This window comes from Pelodiscus sinensis, chromosome 2 (assembly GCF_049634645.1).
Source record: "Pelodiscus sinensis isolate JC-2024 chromosome 2, ASM4963464v1, whole genome shotgun sequence".
Classification (NCBI taxonomy): domain Eukaryota; kingdom Metazoa; phylum Chordata; order Testudines; family Trionychidae; genus Pelodiscus; species Pelodiscus sinensis.
The window spans coordinates 182672671-182696242 of record NC_134712.1 but is presented as its reverse complement, the minus strand read 5'-3'; the positions used below and the strand labels follow the sequence as shown (position 1 = coordinate 182696242).

The following is a 23572-nucleotide window of genomic DNA, read 5'->3' as shown; positions in this document are numbered from 1 at the left end:
GGCAAAAGATACAGCATAGTAAACAAATGGCTCCTCCAATGACAACCATAGGTCAACAGATGCCATTCAAACTATCCAAGTCTGCTCTTACATCAGGTACCCATTTGTCTGTTGTGATGGCCCACTATTTCCATACTTGGCAGGCCATTACAGCAGACAAATGGGTATTTGATATAATATAATCAAACTATGCCATTAGATTCCTTTCCCTTCCCCCTCTAAGAGTCCTCTTTTTCTCTTCGAGGATCCCTGTCACAGCAGGATGTTCTCTCAAGAAGCAGTCTCCTTCCTTATTCAAGAAGCTGTAGAACTTCTATAACATAGGTGGAAGGGGTTCTACTCAAATTATTTCCCCATACCAAAGAAGAAAGGGAACTGGAGATCCATTTTAGACCTAAGACAACTCAATATCTTTATTTGCAAGCTAAAATTCAGAATGGTTACTTTTGGTATCTATCATCCTCTCATTGTCTAGAGGTGAATGGCTGACAATAAGAAGAATGCCTGTTTTAATACAGACACCTCTCACATATGGTTCCTTAGGTTCATCATAGGGAATGAACATTTCCTATACAAGTTGCTTCACTTTGGCTTGCCTTGAGTATCAAAGGTAAATTTACCAAAGTTCTCTTTGTTATATAGCGGCTCATTTCCATCATCATGGACTGTTTCATACCTTTGTTGGATTTTTGGAGACATAAATTTCATCATGCAGGTGGTCCAAAATTGGAGAAATAGCAAACAAACAAGACAGATTCAAACTGCAAAATGGAGAGAGTAAAACTGTTAAGTGCTGTTGGGGAAAGAGGAGACAAATACTAATAGTGTAGGTCTTTATGTAAGTTAGAAGATATAAAATTGGAGTGAAGGGGAAGATTGTCCTTCTCAAACTGCTATACCCATTGCACTAAATTTCACCATGTCTCTTTAATACTTATCTTATTTTGCTTTCTTGTAGAGATGATTATTTTTAATTTTCACAAAAAAGGCGTAGAAATAAGATTCAGATGTTGGGAGAGGAGAGAGCCCTGAGATGATTTCTATTTGAACTACTACTATACAGTATAAAGACTTCTGAAAATCTATCATCTTATGCTTAAACATAGTGCTCAGGACTAGGGATGTAAAAGTGTAGTCAATTAACCGGTTAACTGATAAGCAAAAGCTTATAGGTTAATGTTATAGACTATACGCATTCTTCCCCCCCCCCCCCCCACTTGCTAGTAAATATTTTTAGCAGGCTGGTCAGCAGCTCGGCTCAGTCCTGACTTGCAATGGGTCTGGAACCTACCCCCTCTGCAGCTCTGCATTTAAAGCATATTAGGAGCTGGGCAGGCAGGTAGCCAGCACAGTTCTGGCTCGCGCTGGGTCCAGGAGCTCAGACCAGCCCCTAGAGAGGGTCTGCTGCCACCCTGCACCGCTGCCTCTTTATCAGAGGCAGCAGCACAGGGTAACAGGCAGTGGGTCCACAAGGAGAGCTAGTTTTTAAATTGGCTCCCCTCACTGACTGGCTACCAGCTGGCACCCTGCGCGGCTGTCTCTGATACAGTGGTAGCAGTGCGGAGTGGCAGGGGTCTTCTAAGGAGAGAGGCCGGAGTGCACTAGCTGCTGACCCCACCTCCAGGGGCTATAGAATAGTCATCTAACCAATAAGAATTCATAAGGTTACTCGACTATTCAACTAACTGATATTTAACATCTCTACTCAGGACTAGGAAATGGTAGTGGTGGTCAACTATTCTCTCAAACCCCTGTCCTTCCCGTGCTGCACTGATAGTCTTAAAGGGCATGTCTACATGGCTAACAGTGAGTGGCAGAAGCTGTATTGGCAGGAGATACTCTCCTTGCCATCATAGTGCTGTCTATACTGGTACTTACGTCCATTTAACTTGTATCATTCAGACTGGTGGCTTATTTACGCCACTGACTGACACAAGTTGCACCAATGTAAGCTGTAGTTTAGATTTAGCACCAGTGTGGATGGGTTGGGGGAGCAGCTCCAGGAATAGCTTACAGTAATTAAGAGGAGGAGCTGAAAGGAAGACTTTGTTCACTGCCTGTAGCACTGTTTGAGTGAGCATGACAACAGGGCCAAATGTGTTACTGTCACTCTAGTTGAGTGACACTTGGCAAGTATCCTTAAACACTAAATTTTACTTCATACTTGTTAATGTGAAATATTTCTGAGCATATATCTCAGGGGTTTTAAAGTTTAGCTCTCCTGAGGTCTAATCTGTACATTAAATAGCTTATCAGGAACAGTTATGCTATACTGCTTAACAGTGAGTTTGAGTGGGGAATGCAGCTTAAATGGCTCCTCCTTCCATATCCATATGCTCATCTCTGACTTTGTAGGCTTCTACTGCCTCTTTGTGTTTTGCTGGTGAAAATACATTATATAGTAGATAGATTGAAAGTTGTACTTTCAGAAGACAGCCTGAAAAGTGTTATGTTACTGATACAGGAGCCAACCATGGCTTTCTTCCTTTTTTTCATTATCCTCATTTAATACTTTAAAATACTCTCTCATCTTTGTTTCCCTCTTAAAATGTAATATGCTAAATATGTCTCTCTCTGAGGGAACACTGCATAAGAAATAATTAAAAAGGAATCCATTTACTGGCTTTTAATGGTCAGGAAGCAAACATAACTGTTCTGTTGTGCAATAGACACGTTTAAAAAAAAGATATATAATATTTTGTCCTGCGTTAGATTATTTTTTCTTAAATAGGAATTACATTTTTTGTAGAAACAATTTATAAAATTGCCTATGAAATCTGTCACAAGAACAGGGTTGATTAGCTATCCCAATTTGTGGTTTAAAGGTTAGATGATGGGCATTTTGAAGATGTTCCCAGAACACACCTTTTACATGTACTGTATTTGGTGTTCTGTTCAGTTGCCAGAACTGCTTCTGACTTGTCATGCTGTGATTTCAGTGTTTGTCCTCTCAAGCAGGCTACAGACTACTAACTTTGCCTTTTGATTTTAATATGGTGTTGCTCAGAAATACCAGAAAAACTTTACATGTACATCAGCATACAGTTGCTTTTGTTTATTGTTCACATGGGCAGTCTGAAATTATAACCTTTTTTTTAGCGGGTCAATGTAGGCAAGATAATATTTCTTATTGGACCGCTACAATTTCTGGTGAGGAAAGAGACAAGCTTTTCAATTTACACAGAACTCTTCTTTTCTCTTTGTACTAAAAGAAGTTAGTCCCGTAAAAGATATTATGTCACACACCTTGTGTCTCTAATATGTGGGATCAACACTATTATATCAACACTGCAATTTCTTTCTTGTTGCTCAGTTCTTTTTAGGGTGCCATACTAGTTTAAAGTAATGACAACATCTTACCTATACTGTGGTTTGCGTGTAGCTGTTTACTACTTCACTGAGGTACTGGGAGGATTGATTATCGAAACTTGCTTGAAGTTTCTGGAGTTTTTATGATTTATGCCAATAATAAAAGTATTTATCAGTAATATTGTAGCAAGTCCTTTTGACCAAAAGAACACTCTTGCCTCCATCATGAACAGGATTAGAATAACGAACTCCAGATTAGACCAAAGTTAAGTAATTCAGAGGGTAAGTGCTTTGGGTTCCCCTGCTGCTCCTTCCTAAACAATTATTTTTTGTGGAGAGAGGAAAGCATGTGGTACCATATTGTTAATCTTGCTTTTTATATTACATTTAGATATGGATAAAATGTGATTATTTTGTGTCTGTTTTTCAGGGCACCTTTGATGATTATTTGGAATTGTTCTTGTTGTTTGGCTATGTGAGTCTTTTCTCATGTGTGTATCCTTTAGCAGCTGTCTTTGCAGTGCTAAACAACATCACAGAGATGTATTCTGATGCTTTAAAAATGTGCAGAGTCTTCAAACGTCCATTTTCAGAACTCACAGCAAATATTGGAGTCTGGCAGGTAATCTGATTTTCACTTTTCTTTATTTGTTTGCACCTGTATGTTTCTATAAGCTTAGGCTGCTTGTTGCTCCATCATTCTAACAGTAATTTTACTAGATACATCACTTCTTTTCAGTGCCTTAGGATGTTATCCATAGTAAAATAGAGTTTTCAACCATCTGTCATTCTGAGTTGCATTCCTTAACCCCACCTTCCTTCTTTTTTTGGGGGGGGGGGGGGGGGAAGGAAGAATCACATGTATTGCATTCATATTGCAGTTGAAGTAGCAGCTTCTTCTTTCCTGCAGACTTCCATGCAAGTAATAATTGTTAATTAATTTGAAATAGGTAGTAGGTGGTGTCAAGTGGGAGGTCTGGGTTTGACCCAGTTTTATTTAACATCTTCCCTGTGATGGAGTTTATAATTAGAAGCACTACAATGCCAGAGAACACAACAGATGAAGCTGAACTGCAACTGCATAGTACATACATTTGCAATATGCCTTTAGGGCTACCCACATAGGCTGTGTCCAGACTCAGGGGGTTTTTCGGGAAAAGTAGCCTTTTTCCGAAAAAACTTCCCCTGCGTCCAGACTCAAGCCGCGTTCTTTCGAAATTAAATCGAAAGAACGCGGCTTTTCTTTCGATGGCGGTAAACCTCATTTCACGAGGAAGAACGCCTTCTTTCGAAAGTTCCTCTTTCGAAAGAAGGCGTTCTTCAATGTAAATAGGGCTTCTTCGAAAGAGAGCATCCAGACTCTTTCGCTTTTTCGAAAGTTCAACGTGCAGTCTAGACGCTCTCTTTCGAAAGAGGCTCTTTCGAAAGTATCTTTCGAAAGAGGCTTGCAGTCTAGACATAGCCATAGAAGGAGCCACAATCAGCAAAAGTTTTAAAACATTATTGTCTCGTCAGCACTTAGATATTTAGTGGTCTTTGAAAGATGTGTAAATTTAAAACATGTTATTTAATATATTTTAAATCACTGTTCCATTCCTCAGCATAAGTGATCTCTTAGAGAAGTCTTACTGAATTTAATAACTATTTCTTTTTTATTACACTCTTTTTATGTCATTCTTTTCAGCTAATGGTGGAAATGTGTTTAATTTTTTAACTATAATAAAGTAAATTTAGGGCTTTTCATAATCAACTGTGTGTGATGCAGGAATATGGTGTTATATTAGATAAAGGGTATTCTGTGTAAAGAGCATTTGAATTATTATATTGCTCAAGCTGAATCAGTTATTTGTTGTCATAGTAAATATTGTTTTTGCTGATTCCAGTACATTTTGCCAGTCCCCTTTAGTCACAGGGAGATTTCTCATGTATAGGTCAAATTTTATGCATGCTTTTAAGACTGAACTCCTCAGTGCAGGATTCATCTTTTTTGAGAGTGTAGAATGTCCCTACCACATACAAAAATAACATACATATCCATTTATGTGCATGTGAATCAGATACCTGTGAACAAGCACACATAATCAGACAGTCACCTTGCTCGTGTGCATATGTAAATACTAGGTGTACATATGAAAGCATATAATTCTGTGTATGTACACACTATCATTTTATTTCAACATGTTTTGGCTGCCAGAACCACTTGTTTAAAACTCTTATTTTGAATCACCCCCATGTCTTCATATACTTAATATTCTAATACTTGAAACTGAAGATGCAGTCAGAACCTCAGCATAGAACACCAGAATTTTTTTTTAAAGTCCAATTTACATGCTAAAATAACTCTGATTAAAACTTTTTTTCTTTAACACTAATTACATTGGAGGTGACTTTTTCGTAGAAACATACTGTACATAATTTATGCTTTTCTGTAAGAGTGTGTATTACCATTTGAATATTCAGGTTTTGGGTCCGATGAAAGTCATACAGTGGGATGCTACTCAGAAGAACTTTTTTTTTCTTTGTGTTAACCCAGATTTGTGGGAGATGATTTTATATCCTTCAAATCCAACTTATGAGATATAATGGTCCCAAAAGAACTTTTAGGGCTTCATCACATTGCGATTAACACTGCCTGAATTCCCTTCCCCCCCCCTTAAAAAAAAAGAAAAAAGAAAAAGAAGAGTCAACCGTAGCTGTAGAAATGCAGTTTGGAGAGTGCCAGTGGTAAGTTTTATGATGGTGTAAATGTTGTTGTGGACTCTGCTTATCCATTTAAGAGATGTTGACAGGTTCCTGGCAGAATCTGTTAAACTTTTCTTCTGGTATAAGTCAAACTTAAAGGAAAAAGGAGGGTAAACATTTTTGGTCTGTCAGAATCTGGTGGATGTGGGAAAAACCTAATCACAAGAGGACAGGGGGGAAGTAGACATGTTGGAGCTAATTATACTCCATTTTTGTTTTATTTCAGTTGGCTTTTGAAACTATGAGCGTTATATCAGTAGTTACTAACTGTGCACTGATTGGATTGTCTCCGCAAGTAAATGCACTTTTTTCTGAGTCAAAGACGGATCTTATTTTGATTGTGGTATTAGTGGAGGTAAGTATGAAATTTAAATATCTGCATTTTTTTTAAATAACAAATGCCATTTACATCACTTGGAATTTCTAATATCTCATTTATCACATCCTTTTCTCTTATGTACCAGGAAATGGAAATTCTAGCATGAAAATGGATTTATTTATTTATGTATTTATTTTGCTCTTAGATTATATTTTGTATTCTCTGTGCTTTTATCTACTATGAATGTTATCCCTGTGTTCTGCCACATAGTCAAAAGTATTATGAATATGTTGCATTATTTCAAGCAGGATTTCATAGTACTAACGCAAGAATAAACTTAGGGTATGTCTACACTACAAACCTAAGTTGACCTATTTACTTTGAACCTCTTTAATCTGGGTGTCTGTGATCTGGTAATATCTATGGTTCAGACTCCTGTGTGGCTGAAGCGCCAGCACCAGCTCCTTGCTGTGGTGGCAGGGAAACTCCAAATCATCACAGACTGAATTCACCCCACAGACTCTGCCTTGCGTGAGGAGGAGGAAGCAGCTCTGCATGCTGCTGTACCCTTCTCACCCAGCTCTGAGAATGGCAGCACAGCAGAGTGCATGTCTGGAGGCCTTTCCATCACTGCTCTTGATTGGCTGCAAATCATGTCCACAGAAGCATGGACAGTGCCTGGGACCAGCCATAGGAGAGATAAGACATGTGTGTTGCCAGGAGCTGGCCACCAGGTAAGTATCCTATTCCCATCCTCCTCATGCCTATCCGCCATCCCCTTCACACTTCCTCCCTCCCTTCCAGACCCCAACCCCAGTAACAGTTTAAATACAGTGCATTAAGGATGTATCTTATATGTTATACATGTACAGTACTCTATAATGGTTTGTATATATAAAAGCTTTAGTAATAGACTTTGTTTACCTTTCATTATGGCGAATAACCATAGTCTAGAAAATTCCATAATTCGTCATAGCCTGTTTCCCAAAGTTGCTGGATTAAAGAGGTTCAAGTGTATTAGGTTGACTTATAGGCACCACAATAATTACTGACAAGAAATGCACCAAACTGAATCTGTTGTAATTAGCAGTGATGTGGTAGCATGTCTGCTCATTGACTGCAAGGAAAAGAAATAGAAAGTGTGATTGATTGACTCACTGATTTTTTTTTTTTTATCAAATACTTCTGAGCTCAGAGGAAAGTTTTTTTGGGCTGGGAATGAGAGAACATGAGATCAGATCTCACCTTCGCTGTCAGATCTCATCCTTATTGACGAAAACCACGAACTCAACTTCTAAAAATAGTCAAGGAATAGCACCCATCAAATTCACTCTGTAGCAGAAATCTTTAAGGCAACATTAAGGCAGAAAAATGTTCCAAATGTGTCAGATATGCCTATCCGTTGGTTTAAAAGAGGATCTGAGGTGGTTGTTTTAAGGTTATACGCTTAATGATTGATAAATATATAGCATATATTGCTGTTTGGTATGTATTCCTCTATTGGAGATGGAAGTGAAAGCCTAATGGCATTTGGAGTGTTATTATGAGTGTGTTAGGCAATATGAAAGAGGCAAGGTATGCAAGAGACTTCTCCCTTAATTTGTTATTTCTGTGCTTTTTAGATTTTGAGGTGTCCTGATTCAGCCTTAACTGTCACTAAACAAAGTATGTGTATATGTTGTAAATGAGAATCTGGCCCAATAGTTCTATCTGTATTTGATTAAAATTAAATTAACTTAAATACATTGTACATTTCAGCTAGAGCCAAGCAACCAGATTTTTTTTCTTTTCTTTTTTCCAAAAGGTGATTTTATTTGAGTAGTATAACAAATATCCTTCAAATTGAAGACATTCGTTTATATAGTAACATTTGTCAGTATTCAATACTAAAGGCAGAGTTGCATACACCCTTGCATGCATTTGTGCCCCGCCCTTATACATTTGTGAAAAGAGTGTTTTACATTTAAAACCACTATCTGTGCTGCTTTCTGCTGTTTCTATGGGAACAAATGTAGTATCAGCAAAATCAGAGTAAAGGAATTAAAATAACCAATGTTTCCAAAGAGTTGAAACAGTGATTTTAAATCAGCAGATCCATTTTTATCAATCCAACATCTGCTTCCATGGCAACATGATTTGAACTAGCAGCCAGCAGCAGAATTATTCGAAGTCTTTTCTTTCACTTTTGGATAGATGCTGAATGAATGCTGCAAGTGCACTTTTCAAACAAAGGAGTAAAAGTAAATACCTTTAAGCAGCACAGAATCATTCACTCCTTAACACATCTTTAAAACAGTTTTTACTTATAATAATGGTAGTTCTTCTATATGGACAAAGTGGGTGAGGTAATATCTTTCTAGTCTAAGACATTTGAGAGTTGAAAACTGTTTGTAGTAATCCTCCAAAGACGGAGCCAAGTATGGGAATTATGGTTGCATAAAGGTGTGTCTACAACTCCAAGTAGCATCTCTGAATAATTCATTAATGAAGGTACTATGAAGCCATGTGGTGAAGCATGCCTGAGATCTAAACAAATGTGCCCTAATCTCTATGGACAGGTGAACATCTTCCAGGCTCTAGCAGACACATGTTATGAATCCATTTAGACAGCTTTTGTCTGAAAGATGGACATATCATTGATCTTCTTTCAGGATCACAACAGCCCCAGAGACTTGTAGATGGTTTAGCCATATTAATGTGATATCTAATGAAGTCTGATTTTCCAAGTGCAGGAATGTGGCTTGGGAAAGAATAGAGACACTTAACTAGAGATCAAACTAGCTACAGGCATAAAGGGAAACAAGAAGTCCTTTTATAAATACATTAAAAGCAAAGAGGAAGACCAAGGACAGGGTAGGCCCACTGCTTAGTGAGGAGGGAGAAGCAGTAACAGGAAACTTGGAAATGGCAGAGATGCTCAATGACTTCTTTGTTTCGGTCTTCACCGAGAAGTCTGGAGGTGTGCCTAACGTAGTGAATACAAGCAGAGAGAGGGTAAGTTTAGAAGATAGGATACACAAAGAACAAGTTAGGATACTCAAGGAGCTGATAGAGGAGGTATCTGAGCCTTTAGCTATGATTTTTGAAAAATCATGGCAGACAGGGGAGATTCCAGAAGACTGGAAAAGGGCAAATATTGTGCCCATCTATAAAAAGGGGAATAAGAACAACCCAGGAAACTACAGACCGGTCAGTTTAATGTTGGTCCCAGGGAAGATAATGGAGCAGGTAATTAAGGAAATCATATGCAATCACTTGGAAGGTAATAAAGTGATAGGGACTAGCCAGCATGGGTTTGTGAAGAACAAGTCATGCCAAACTAATCTGATAGCTTTCTTTGATAGGATAACGAGCCTTGTGGATAAGGGAGAAGCAGTGGATGTCATATACCTAGACTTTAGTAAGGCATTTGATACGGTCTCGCATGATATTCTTATTGATAAACTAGGCAAATATAACTTAGATAGGGCCACGATAAGGTGGGTGCATAATTGGCTGGATAACCGTAGTCAGAGAGTTGTTGTTAATGGTGCTAAATCCTGCTGGAAAGGGATAACAAGTGGAGTTCCTCAAGGGTCTGTTTTGGGACCCGTACTGTTCAATATCTTCAACAATGATGTAGATATTGGGATAGAGAGTACGCTTATTAAGTTTCCAGATGATACCAAACTGGGTGGGGTTGCAACTTCTTTGGAGGATAGGGACATAATTCAAAATGACCTTAGCAAGTTAGAGAAATGGTCAGAGGTAAACAGGATGAGGTTTAATAGAGAGAAATGCAAAGTGCTCCACTTAGGAAGGAACAATCAGTTCCATACATACAAGATGGGAAGCGACTGTCTAGGAAGGAGCATGGCGGAAAGGGATCTAGGGGTCATAGTGGACCACAAGTTGAATACGAGTCAACAGTGTGACGCTGTTGCAAAAAAAGCAAATATGATTCTAGGTTGTATCAACAGGTGTGTTGTAAGCAAAACTCGTGAAGTCATTCTGCCGCTCTACTCTGCACTAGTTAGGCCTCAGCTGGAGTACTGTGTCCAGTTCTGGGCGCCACATTTCAAGAAAGATGTGGAGAAATTGGAAAGGGTACAGAGAAGAGCGACAAGAATGATTAAAGGTTTAGAGAACATGACCTATGAAGCCAGGCTTCATGAACTGAGCTTGTTTAGTTTGGAAAAAAGAAGATTAAGGGGGGGACATGATAGTGGTTTTCAAATATCTAAAAGGGTGTCACAAGGAGGGAGGAGAAAATTTGTTCCTCTTGGTTTCTGAGGACAGGACAAGGAGTAATGGGCTTAAAGTGCAGCAGGGGAGGTTTAGATTGGACATTAGGAAAAAATTCCTAACTGTCAGGGTGGTCAAACATTGGAATAAATTGCCAAGGGAGGTGGTGGAATCTCCCTCTCTGGAGATATTTAAGAACAGGTTAGATAGACATCTGTCAGGGTTGGTGTAGACGGAGCTTGGTCCTGCCTTGAGGGCGGGGGGCTGGACTCGATGACCTCTCGAGGTCCCTTCCAGTCCTATTATTCTATGATTCTATGATTAACCATTTGTCTTAATATGAATAGGATGACCCAATGTCCCCTTTTTATAGGGGCAGTCCTATATTTAAGACCTCCTGCAGGGGTCCTGACTTTCTTACAAACTGTCTTGTATTTTCTATTCACTGCCCCCTAGTACTGGTGGGGGGTGCAGCTGGCCAAATCCCTGCACATTAGCAGTGAGTCGGGGGAGGGTCCAGTGATTGATGATGGGGATGGATGTGCAAGGCTGTGGCAAGACAAAGATGTAGTGTGCAGGGATGACCGTTAACCCAGTAGTCAGTCAGTCTGCAGCTCTCGCTACGTGCAGGCCTTCATCCTTCTGGGCCCTACCTCCCATCCCATTTCTGGATCGCTTTGGCCACATGCTGTGAGCTATGGTGGCTGGTGAGTATAGTATGGGCAGGTGCCAGAGAGCAGCCAGTTACATGTTGCCTCTGGTGCCCATCCATAAGACCTTTATGTATTCCCCTTCTCACTGTCCCCTCTCTACTTTTCACCTTTGACCCCCCCCCCCCCAACTCCACTGCTCCTCAAAACCTCTACCCGCGAGGAGCATCTTGCTCTCAGCACTGTGCAGAGAACCAGCTCCTGGTCAGAGCACTCAGCTCAACAGCAGCCTGGCAAGCAAGGTCCTTTTTCCCGCCACTGCCTCAGGCAAGCACTCTGAGAAAGCCCAAATCCTTTGGCTTGGGGGCAGTGGCAAGGAAGTGCTGAGACTTGTGTGAACCAAAGCCCCACATAGAGTTGGTACCGGGAAGCCTTTCCAATCCTCAGATAAGCTCTGAAGTGGCAGAGGTGGATGGGAAGTGATTTCCAGTTTATTCACACCATGAACTCTACAACATGCAGGCTCTACAACAGCTTCAGAGATGGGCGTAGCACCCTTTTCAACTGTCCTACCCCTAGCAAGCGCAGGGCAGCTTCACCCTGGTCACCCTCCCTTGCAGAGGCACCTCCCTGGGTGACTGGCTGAAGCCCCTGCAGTCAGGTTCCTTGGGCCAAGGTGCACAAAGCATCCTTAGGGCTTAACCACTTCCTGCCAACATAACTTGGTACTGAAACTGATGTAGGTACTTCTCTAGCAGTGACTCCAAATGCTCTTCTTCAAGAAGATCATAGAATCATAAAATACTAGAACTGGAAGGGACCTTGAGAGGTCATCAAGTCCAATCCCCTGCCCTCACGGAAGGACCAAGCAGCATGTAGATCATCTCTGATAGATACCTATCTAACCTGCTCTTAAATATCTCCAGTGATGGAGATTCCACAACCTCCCTAGGCAATTTGTTCCAGTGTTTAATGATCCTGAAAGTTAGGAAGTTTTTCCTAAAGTTCAACCTAAACCTCCCTTGATGCAATTTAAGCCCATTGCTTCTTGTTGCATCATCAGAGATCAAGGAAAAACAATGTTTCTCCCTCCTCCTTGTAACACCCTTTTAGATACTTGAAAACTGTAATCATGTCCCCTCTCGGTCTTCTCTTTTCCAAACTAAACAAATTCTTTCTGCTTTCCCTCATACATCATGTCTTCTAGATCTTTTTTTTTTCTTTCTCTTCTCTGTACCCTCTCCAATTTCTCTACATCTTTCTTGAGTTGTAGTGCCCAGAACTGGACACAATACTCCAACTGAGGCCTAATCAGTGCAGAGTAGACCAGAGAATTACTTGTCATGTCTTTCTCACAACACTGCTGATAATGCATCCTAGAATAATGTTTGCTTTTTTTTTTTGCAACAGTGTAGGTTGTTGATTTCTTGGGTGTCATTACCCATACTGGTATTCCAAAAGTTGTCATTGATACTGAAATCATCTAGGAGGCATGTACCACTAAAAAAAATTAGTTCCCCATCTCCAAATACTGATGCAATATTTGATTAGTGAAATACCTGATACTTAATATCCTTAATCAATCTGACCCTATCCCTGCCCTCCAGCGTATCTACCTCTTTCCCTAGTTTAGTGTCATCTGCAAACTTGCTGAGAGTATAATCCATCCCCTCATCCAGGTCATCCATAAATATATTGAACAAAACTGACCCTTGGAGCACTCCATGTGATACCGAGTCCAACCAGACATTGAGCCATTGATGACTACCTGTTGAACCTGTTGATCTAGCCAGCTTTCTATCCACCTTACAGTTCATTTATCCAATGCATACAACTTTAACTTGACTGGCAAGAATACCGTGGGAGACCATATCAAAAGCTTTGCTAAAGCCACGGTATATCATGTCTACCACCTTTCCCATATCTACAGAGCCATTTATCTCATCATAGAAGGCAGTCAGGTTGGTCAGGTATGACTTGTCCTTTGTGAATCTGTTTACTATTTCTGATCACTTTCCTGTCTTCCAAGTGCTTCAAAATGGATTCCTTGAGTATCCCCTCCATGATTTTTCCTGGGACTGAGGTTGTCACTGTGACTGACGTAATCTGTCACTAGGTTATCTCCCTCATTCAATAAGGGTCCCACACCTACCCTGGCCACTTTCTTATTGGTAACATGCCTGTAGAAACCTTTCTTGTTATCTTTCACATTGCTTGCTAGCTGCTATTCCAATAGTGCTTTGGCTTTCCTGATTACACCCCTGCATGCTCAAGCAGTATATTTATACTGCTCCCTAGTCATCTGTCCAAGTTTCCACTTCTTGTAAGTTTCCTTTTTTTGTTTAAACTCTCCAAGGATTTCACAGTTAAGCCAAGCTGGTCGCCTACCATATTTGCTTTTCTTACCGCACATTGGGATGGTTTGTTCCTGTGACTGTTAAATGTACAGAGGAAAGATAACAGAAAAAAACTCAGAATCATAGGCCTTTTCAGTGCTACTTCAGTTTTACATGTATAATTCTGTTGATGTTAATAATATTACACCAGCACAAAACTGGAGTAATCCAAGGGTGAATAAAGTCCTATATATAAAGCAGGAGCAAAAATTTTCAGCTGTAAATGTGTGTTAACAAGTTGTCAGTCATTTTTTTCAAATAGAAGAACGCACACTTGTCACACACAATTAGGCTGCATCTAGACTAGCATGATTTTGCGCAAATACTTTTAACGGAAAAGTTTTCCATTAAAAGTATTTGCGCAAGAGAGCGTCTATTCTGGCACGTGCCTTTGCACAAAAGATTTGCTTTTGCACAAAAGCATCCATGCCAGTGTAGACGCTCTCTTGCGCAAGAAAGCTCCAATGGCCATTTTAACCATCGGGCTTTCTTGCGCAAGAAATTAACGTTGCTGTCTACACTGGCCCTCTTGCGCAAGAATACTTGCGCAAGAGGGCTTATCCCTGAGCGAGAGCATCAGAGTATTTGCGTAAGAACTACTGATTTTGTACATTAGAAAGTCAGTGTTCTTGCGCAAATACTCGCAGCTAGTGTAGACAGGCGGCAAGATTTTGCGCAAAAGCAGGCGCTTTTGCACAAAATCATGCCAGGCTAGATGCACCTTTATGGAATTTTCCTTGCTTCTTCCTCTAAATATCAGTACAGGATCTTTCTGTATTATTGCTCTGCCTGCTCCATCATAACTGTGAATGATTGTAACTGAGCATTCCCTTCCAGGGTGCTCTGGCAGCCATTCCTAGTAACTTCCTTCCGCTTCCTTCTGCCCAGGCCTCTTAGATTTTTGCCTGGCTCTTTAAGGATTAGGCAGAGAGAGCTACATGTCTGCTCTTTCTGCCACTCTTCTGACTGCTTAGGTGCCTTCTCTTATAGGCTGCCTGGAGGTCAGCTGACTAGTACAGATGTCTGTTTCCTCTAAAGGATCAGGGCCACCTTTTGATATGCAGGTTGTGTGTTTCTTGTTTATTTGTTTAAATAATATTAAATGTTTTGGGCCGGGTTTAAATAACTGAAAATTACTAATTTGTCAATTTTCTCACTTAAAAGTAGGAAAAAATTATATATCTCTACAGTTTGCTGGTTCAGTTTGTACCTCATTCTTATTTGTATTAATCTTAATTAATGTGGACTTTAAATAATGACATTACATATGGAAAATGATGTAAAATGAGCAGTTATGTGTTTCCATTGTTTATACTTCTACAATATATTTGATAGAGAGATAGTGTGTGTGTGTGTGTGTGTGTGTGTGTGTGTGTGTGTGTGTGTGAGAGAGAGAGAGAGAAAGAGAGAGAGAGAAGGTGGGTGGGTGTATGAATGTGTCTGTTTATGAGTAAGAGGTAGGCTGCCAAATTCTGTATACCGCTTCCTCTTATTATACCTTCCTTGAAGTTAAGGGTTTGGTTGTGCCAAGAAAATGGAATATGCCTGGAATGTGATTGCTTTTCATAAAACCATATAACAAAGAGACAGAACCACCAGGCAGGTGAAAGGGGTTGGCTGGGGGCACCTTCCCCTTTGTGGGAGTGCCTCACTCTTGAGCCTCTCACCCCCAGGTGCTCTTTAGGGAGGGCAGTCGGGGCTGAAGCGCTCCTCCTCCCAGAGCCCCCTGATTCATACTAGTACATTGCTGGCTGTTCCCCTTCATCAGGGAGCATGGGGAAAGTGCAGTTTGCTGCATTCCTCAGTCTGGCTAGGGAGCGCAGAGGGCAGACTAACCTGGACCTGCCCCAGCTGGGAATGTGCACCCCTTCCCCAGCTGTGCCTGCTGTAGGTGCAGCAGCCATAGAGATACACTTCCAGCCTGGGCCCAAGCTGCTGCCATGAGAGAAGGCTGAGGTAGTTATGTCTCCCTGGGGCAGCCTGCATACTGAACTCTTTATCCCCAGCCCAGCCCCAGAGCAATGAGTCAAAAAAAAAGCATGTACATTTTTATTTTATTTTCCAAAAATTAATTAAGGACTGAAGCAATGCTGGGTAAGTCTAATAGTGAATAAACAAGTTTTAGGAAGTTGTAGGATTGACTCTTAGCAGGTATCTGAACCAAGAAACATCTGTGCTTACAAATATAATGAAAGTTATAAAATTTAGCCAGATAAATAAAAAATGTCATTTATGGCAGTGGTGCAATTATATGGTTTAGTGACATACATATGTAAAATAATTCTACAACATTACTCATTCAGAAGCAAGGTTAATCAAAGTCAGTGGTGATTTCAATTAACATATTGTTTCTATTCATGAGTTCCTTCTAATTCAACTGCAAATGTCATTTTCATAAGAAATCAATCCCCAAAGTCCTGTTTTCAGATGCTTTTGCATGGAACAAAACAAAATATTTAAATTTTCATACCCTATTCTGGAAAGTATGACCATTGCAGTGCAGAGTTGTTGGTTTTTTTGGGGGGGAGGGGAGGATTCCTCCCCCCAATGGACAATTATGGGAAATAGGAAATATATCTTACTGATGCTAATATTTTTTTCAAAGTGAAATTTTGTTGAATACCATTGGCAAACCATGAGAATTGTGTAATTCTTTTTGAGGGATCTTAATAAAACATTATTTTTGAGATACATTATTTCTGAGAAAAATATTTCCCCCTTTATTTCAAAGGTCAGTACAGTAGAAATAAACCCCTTACATGTTCTTATATATATGGACTGTCTACTTGAAAAGGCAAAAATAGATTTTTTTTTTACTTTAAAATGTTAGATTTAGTGTTTAAGGCTTACTGCTTTGTGGTGTTTTTCATTTTTGAGTTAGCACATACATCTAGATCCTGTGCTCATTGAAGTCAATGGCAAAGCTCTCGTTGCTGTGGCCCTGATCACCATCATTCAAGTCAAAAGTTACCAGGCATCACTAGCTGGGAGTAGGGAAGAATTTCTCTCCCCTCCTCCCACATTTTTTTATTATGGAGACAAATAGTAACAGGCAGAGTATGAGGGAAAGAACAGAGACTAAGCAGCCTTTGGGTAACATTAAAATTTAAGAAAATTAAACATTGGTAAAAGGAAAATAGCTTAACTAACTGTGGATTTTATGTAAGATTGTAAAATTGAAAGTGCGACTGTCACTCGTTTATTTTTATTTTTGCTTGAGTGAGTCTTCTAGGTACAACTGCATTATAAAGCTTTAATTATAATAATGAGGACTGTTTTAAAATTACTATTTTATAGCATTGGGTGATTCATAGAACCTTGCAAATTCACACATATCCGCCTTATATCCATGGTACCATGGATGCAGATATCCGTGGCTCATGTTTGTGGATATGGATGCAGATACTAATTTTCTATCTAGAACCTTGCAAATTTGTGGATATCCGCTTTATATCCACGGGTTTCCACATCTGCAGATATCAGTGTGTATATCTCCGGCTCATTTTTGTGGCTATGGATGTGGATACAAATTTTGTATCCATGCAGGGCTATAGTGATTCAGTTAACATGATGCCAGAACCAAGAATTCATGGGTGTGAATGTACAATGTATATAGTGTTTATGTACTGTACTCAGAACATCTATTAAATCTTGATTTAATATGAATGTATAGAAGTTAGATGATTTAACAATCTTTTTCATATAAAAAGAAGGCAGATTGTTCTGTTCCATTTTTTTAAAATTTTCACCTCAGTAAGAAGTTTGGCATCTTCAAATCTGGGGAAGGTTTATATAGGTGAATCAAAATTGGCATCTGTTAATTTAATTTGATAAACAAAATGTTGTCCTTTGAAGCAAATTTTGGGGGCCATATCACCAAGGGCAATAATGACAATCAAAATAATACTGCTGATTGTTCACTGGGATTATATTGCATTTCTTTGGTGATAAATATATTCAAAGGTGTATCTTAAATCTGTTCACTGCCATCTAGTGTTTCTTTAGAGATATTCATACCAATTTATTTTGGTCTTTTGTTTATTTGAATTTGAATGGTAATGACTGAGGGCACAGGGTTGCCCAGATGAAAAGCGGATTCAGATTTAAAGAATGCAGGGATCAAAGAAGATCTATTTATAGTTTGTAATATCTTTCATTAGACTAGGCAAGCTGAAGTTCTGCTTTGTGATAGGGATGTGAAGGACTAGTCGACTATCTGATAAGCTTGTCAACTAGTAGCTACCCCCCTTTTGCTGCCTCTATCAGAAAGAGGCAACAATGGGGGAGAGAGGGGAGGAGAGGGTACTTCAAAGTGGCAGTACTGCGTGGAGCCTGGGGCAAGACCCTGGGCTCCATGTGGCACTGTTGCTTTGAAATGCCTCTGCAGGAGCTTGGTGTCAGGCTCCTCCTGTCATTTCAAAGTGGCAGCTCTTCATGGAGCCTGGAATCAGCTGGGAACTTCCTAGCTGATCCTGGGCTCTATGTGGTGCTGCCACTTTGAAATGCCACGAGGAGCCTCACTCTGGGCTTCCATCGCGGCGTTTCAAAGCAGCAGTGCCACACGGATCCCGGGATCAGCTGGGGACTCCCTGCTGACCTCAGGCTCTGTGCGGCGCTGCCACTTTGAAATGCTGTGGGAGCCCTGAGTCAGGGCTCTGCCCTTATTTTAAAGCAGCAGTGCTGCTCAGAGCCTGGGGTCAGCTGGGAGTCTCCAGCTGATCCCAGGCTCCACGTGGCACATTTTCCTTTTAAGTATAGCAACAGCCCTAGGACTGTTTCTACACTTCAAAGGTGTAGACCCCTTATCGACTAGTCAAGTAGTCAATGCAAAATGCATCAACTATTTGATTAGTCAATTACCTGCAATTTAACATCCCTACTTTGAGAGTCCAGTATAAAGATTATTTTTTCAGTCATCAGCTTCTAAACAGCCCTGTGGACATTAACAAAAGTATCACAAGTCATGGAACATCAGTTTAAATATGTGACGTCTACTCTTAATAATTCTCTCCTCTGTGCTTTCCTTTTCAATTAAGGCTTCTCCATTTGGTATCATGGATGTTGAGGAATAATTACTTGCTGCAATACAAATATGATTGAGCCATGCCCATACACTGAAGCCTGGAAATCACTGTGATACAAGTAGTCCTGTTTTTGGTTGGGAGAAAATGGTATACTACTGCCTGTTTTTTAGCCACCATGCTTGGGCATGGCAGAGATGGTGGGATTTTTCCTCCAGTGTATTGATGAGAACTTCTAGAGGTACTGTCAAATTAATGGGGTATTTATTTGGGAGGTTGGAGGACGTCAGTTACCTTTGCATATAATGAAAATGAAGTCTGATCGGTTGATTGAATATGCACAAGGCCATGTGACCCACAACCTAGACATGCTGTTACGGTAGACTCAGAATGGTTTCGTAACTGCTTTATGCTATCTCCCATGCCACTGAAATGGATGTGTGTTAGGAATGCTGTCATGGAATCTGGAAGTGTCCTTAGAAATTCTGTCTTCTGGTTTAGCACTAAATGTATTTATTCTGAGCCTTTTTATTGTGAAGGGTTAAAAGATGCAAATGAATGCTGTTAGTGACCTGTTGAGGAAATATTCCTCCTATTGATCGCGGTAACAGCAGACTTGTCTTGTTAAATGCAGTGCCACTACAGAAAGATGTTTTGAGAGGACAATTTGGTCTGTTAATAACACAAACAACAGGGCTCTGTACTGGAAATGTGATGTGCTCACTAGAAATCTTAAGTTATTTCCTGTGAGCTGGATGGATTGAATTATGGAAATGTGCATCCTGCTGGTCGAGGGCTATAAACCAGTCCTGCGTATAAAGGGAGATTATTGAGCCAAGGGTTACTGTTTAGAGCTTGAATTGATGAACAAATGTTTTGAGTATTCTCAAATCTGGAGTCTGGTGTCATCCTTCTTTATTCTTGGGAATTAAAGAGTAACTGGAATAAAAATGTTCCCCTCTGTTCTGAAGAACTGCTTTTATTGCTCTGAGAGTAAAAAGGGACTTCATCTACTGCTGTAACAGTCTGTCATGAAAGAGCTCCCTGAAAACAGCTATAGGGAAGGTAACTGGAAGTAGAGAGATCCTGGGACTGTAAAGAATATCTTGCCTTGAATGATTTCCAGATCCCAGAAATCCAAGGTGATATTGCTCAAAGTCTCCATTCCTGAAAATAAAACTGTCCCTAAACAAACAGACGAAAGGCTAGATCCTTGCTCTTTCAAGGCAGCTCTCAATTGAACTGTCAAAGCAGCTTTCTTGAAGTGGTTCTGATAACTTTCTATATTGCAGATAGTTAGAAGCTGGTGATTTGTCTCAAATAGAACTTTTGTATGTTGCCTTCTGGACTGTCGAGTGTGGCCTGACAGTCTTTTAATAAGGTCAGTGTGTCATCAGTCTTGCTGTTAAACAGACCACAAACAGTGAAAGGGAAATCTTCTGTTACAGTCAGTACTTCCCTGGTAATCCCTGAAGACTGCAGGCAGGAAACTTGCCTCATATTTGCTGCTACTGCAGTTGACCTTGCTTGCTGCAGTGTCAGAGCTGTCAATTGAAGACTGCAGAGAGGTCAATGCTACTAGTTGTCTCTTAGAGATTAAAGATCTCAATATCTCTCTGATTCCCTATGGTAACTTGTTGACAAAGTCTGAAACCTCATGCAATCTGAGTTAGTTGTACTTAGAAAAAAAAAAAAGCATGGTAGTTTGGAGTTCTGAGCTAGTGGCTGACAGATGAGTGACAGTTCCTTCCAAAGAGATCCAGGTGCTTAGGATCTTTCGCCTTACTACTGTTGTCTTTTGTCTTGTCTACTTTTGGACAGTAGTGACCACGGATTGAAATGTGTATGTAGGATGAGTATAAAAATACTCAGACCCTGAACAGAATACTTAGCACCGTCTGTTTGCTTTCTTATGAGTCAATGGAATGGATTCTAGTGTCTGCCACAGAACCTGCACTGTCTCCAATAGTTCTTAACTGGCATAGCCAGTCACTCTGGCAATTAAGAGTGCAGGATACTTAAGGATACCTAATGATTTGTGTGATTTCTCCTTCCCTACTTTGACTGGTAGGGCTGACGTCCTGGAAGGACTTTGTCATCAGGATGAGATGGTGGACATGAGACCACACCTTTTGCAGGTGGTGATGATGAAATGGCAGCTGGGCCAAAAATAGTAGAGTGATGCTGTTTTTCATCCAAAGCTTGCAATTGTGGGCATTCAACACAAGACACCTGAGGTTATTGTTGGAGACACCGTGATTCTACCAAGAAAGGTGACCTAACTTTTTAAAGCACAAAGGAGAAGGGCTTTCTTGCATGTTGCAGTCTCCATGCCACTCAGAATGCTCAAGAATGAAAACCCACAAGTAAAGTGCATAGGGGAAGAGGACAAGGCACACCAACTAGATGGGTCTCTATATAATTCCTGTGTCTAGTGTGGTGCTATTGAGCTCTGGAATATCTGTCAAAGGCATAGGGGTCTCTGAGTGAAGTCTTGCTCAGTTTGGTGACATTAGGGGCATATAGAGCTGGGGGAGGAGGGACAGACAGTTTCAGAAGGGCCAGTAAGGGGAAAAATGTCAGGGATCTGAATGGGAGTGCGGGTGCAGGGCCACATGAGGAGCAGGGAGAGGGATGCACACATGGAGATAGAGTGCTGAATGGGTTTGCAGGAATACATGGGGACAGAGGGAGGGTAGGGGAAAAGGGACACATGAGGATGGGTGTTAGATGTGCCTGACTGAGTGAGAGAGGCTAGGGGTTAGCTAGGCCCTGCATAGGTGGAGGCTCCCTAACAATTTCTTCCCAACCAAAACTTCCCTTCTCTTTCCCTGGTTCCATACTTCTCCCACCCATACCCAACATCTCTGCATATGTATTATAGCTTCTTATCAAAGTGAAACAAATGAACTTAATTGCTTTACTTTGATTTTCCCTATAAATTCCAAAGCACTAACTGCGCCATGTTATAAATTAATGACCTGTGAAACTTCAGTTTAAAAAATAATCCCTTTTGATTTATTTAGGTGCCAAGAAACCAATGAAACAATTACAAATAAGACAGACTGCCTTCTGGAGCTTTAAAACTGCTAAACTGCTTTCTCTCTCTCTTTTTTTTTTTTCAAATTTAATTTTGTTAAACTGGGGTTTGGATTTAGAGAGTACAGTTCAGAATGAATTTTCTAGAAATGATTTTATAAGCTCCGTGAAAAGGGATTTATAAAATAAAGACTGATAGTGTCACAAGTGATACTGTAAAGTAAATGTCAAAAGAAATAGGATATATTTCATTCTGTTTTCATTCTTTACTTAAAGAAAGTGTCAATCCTGAAAGTCACTTCTCTGATCAGAGGAAATTAGTGGAGTGATGTGAATTCTCAAAGGCATTTTTCATTAACTGTAGCAGTGTGCAAGAAACACAGGATATGCAGCTGCTTTCGGTTTGCATACAGTTGGTAGGCCTTTTGAAGCATATAATCAACTGAATCTATATAGTGGATAATACAAAGCAGGCATAGTTAGAAATCTCTGAGCTTCGTATACTGTAATATGTTTGAAGGTTAATATCAATCAGAGAAGTTATCACAAAATATTAAAGAGTGTGTGTGTGTGTGTGTGAGGAACTGAAAATAAACCAATACCAAAACCTTGTATTAGATATGGAATATTGTCATTGCACTTATTAGAATTATTATAACTTAAGGTGCATCTTCATTAAATTGATTTTTCAGGATCTTATCACTATTGTTCTGACCTGTACTTTGTTTAAAGCCTTGTGGGGGGGTAGAAGGGGAAGGAATTATGTTGCCATTTTTACAGGGATAGCAAGACAGACAAAACACCTACTGAATTCAGGCAATTCATTATGTTGTTCTAACTTTAAAAAGGCTTCATTTTTTAAAAGATGAGTTTATTAGTGTAGATGAATGGTAGTGGTGAGGATCCTATGTTTCCACATGGAACAGAGGCTTAAGAGAGAGGTGTAACATAATATGGATTAATGCATTTGTGCATCGTGAAGAATAATACATTGGAAGGAGAATAAATCATTGGTAAATATTTCAAATAGTAAAAAGAGCTTGATCACATTTTCTCTGCCATGTTGCTGTGAAAAATACTGTGACAAATAAGAAAAGCTACTAATACAAACATTATGGACAAGGCCTTGTCTACATGCAGTTTGTGTGTCAATTTAAGTAGAGCAGTAGGAAAAGTCAATTCAGTTAAATTGGTACAAAGAGTATATGGACAAGTCTTGGGGGTCAGATCCTTAAATATGTCTAAGGAGCCAATAACACAGCTTGTATCATAGAAATCACCTATGCATGTGAATAATCTTGTGCACACTATGTAGAGCCAGTTTCCAGCTGTAATTAGACCAACCCAAGGACTGCTTGAACTTATACTGACTGCTAATACATTTAAAAGTGAAAGGCACAGCAGGTTATTGTTGTAGGTTAGTGTATCATGGCTATGTCCTATTTCTTCCAGCCATTGTTCCTACTCAGCCAGAAAGAAAGAGGATGGTGTTAGAGACCATTAGACTTTCAGGAGATCGCTCTTAAACAAAGATGATTCTCTTGTGGCTAGGCAATCACAGAATTGTAGGACTGGAAGGAACCTTGAGAGGTCATCTAGTCCAATCCCCTGCAGTCATGGCATGGCTAAGTGTTATCTAGATCGGGGTACTCAAACATCATTGCATCATGACCCTTCTCTGACAATGAAAATTACTATAAAACCCTAGGAGGGGTGACTAAAGCCTGAGCCCTGCTCCCCATGCAGTGGTAGGGCCAAAGCTGAAGTTGAAGGGCTTCAACCCCAGGAGAGAGGCCTGTAACCCGAGCCTTGCCACCAAGGGTTGAAGTCTGTGGGCTTCATCTTCAACTCTGGATGGTGTGACTTGGGTTT

General features: G+C 40.1%; 1 protein-coding gene across 4 annotated transcripts in view; it reads left to right on the top strand.

The window, feature by feature from the left end:
* Window positions 1-23572, top strand: part of ANO10 (anoctamin 10) — a 199433-nt gene that overhangs the window by 45703 nt on the left and 130158 nt on the right. For all 4 annotated transcript variants that reach the window (XM_075921961.1, XM_006125564.4, XM_075921960.1 and 1 more), the window contains 2 exons: window positions 3740-3931; window positions 6278-6406. In XM_075921961.1, the coding sequence (XP_075778076.1) occupies window positions 3740-3931; window positions 6278-6406 (321 nt within the window). The remainder of the gene's footprint in view (window positions 1-3739; window positions 3932-6277; window positions 6407-23572) is intronic.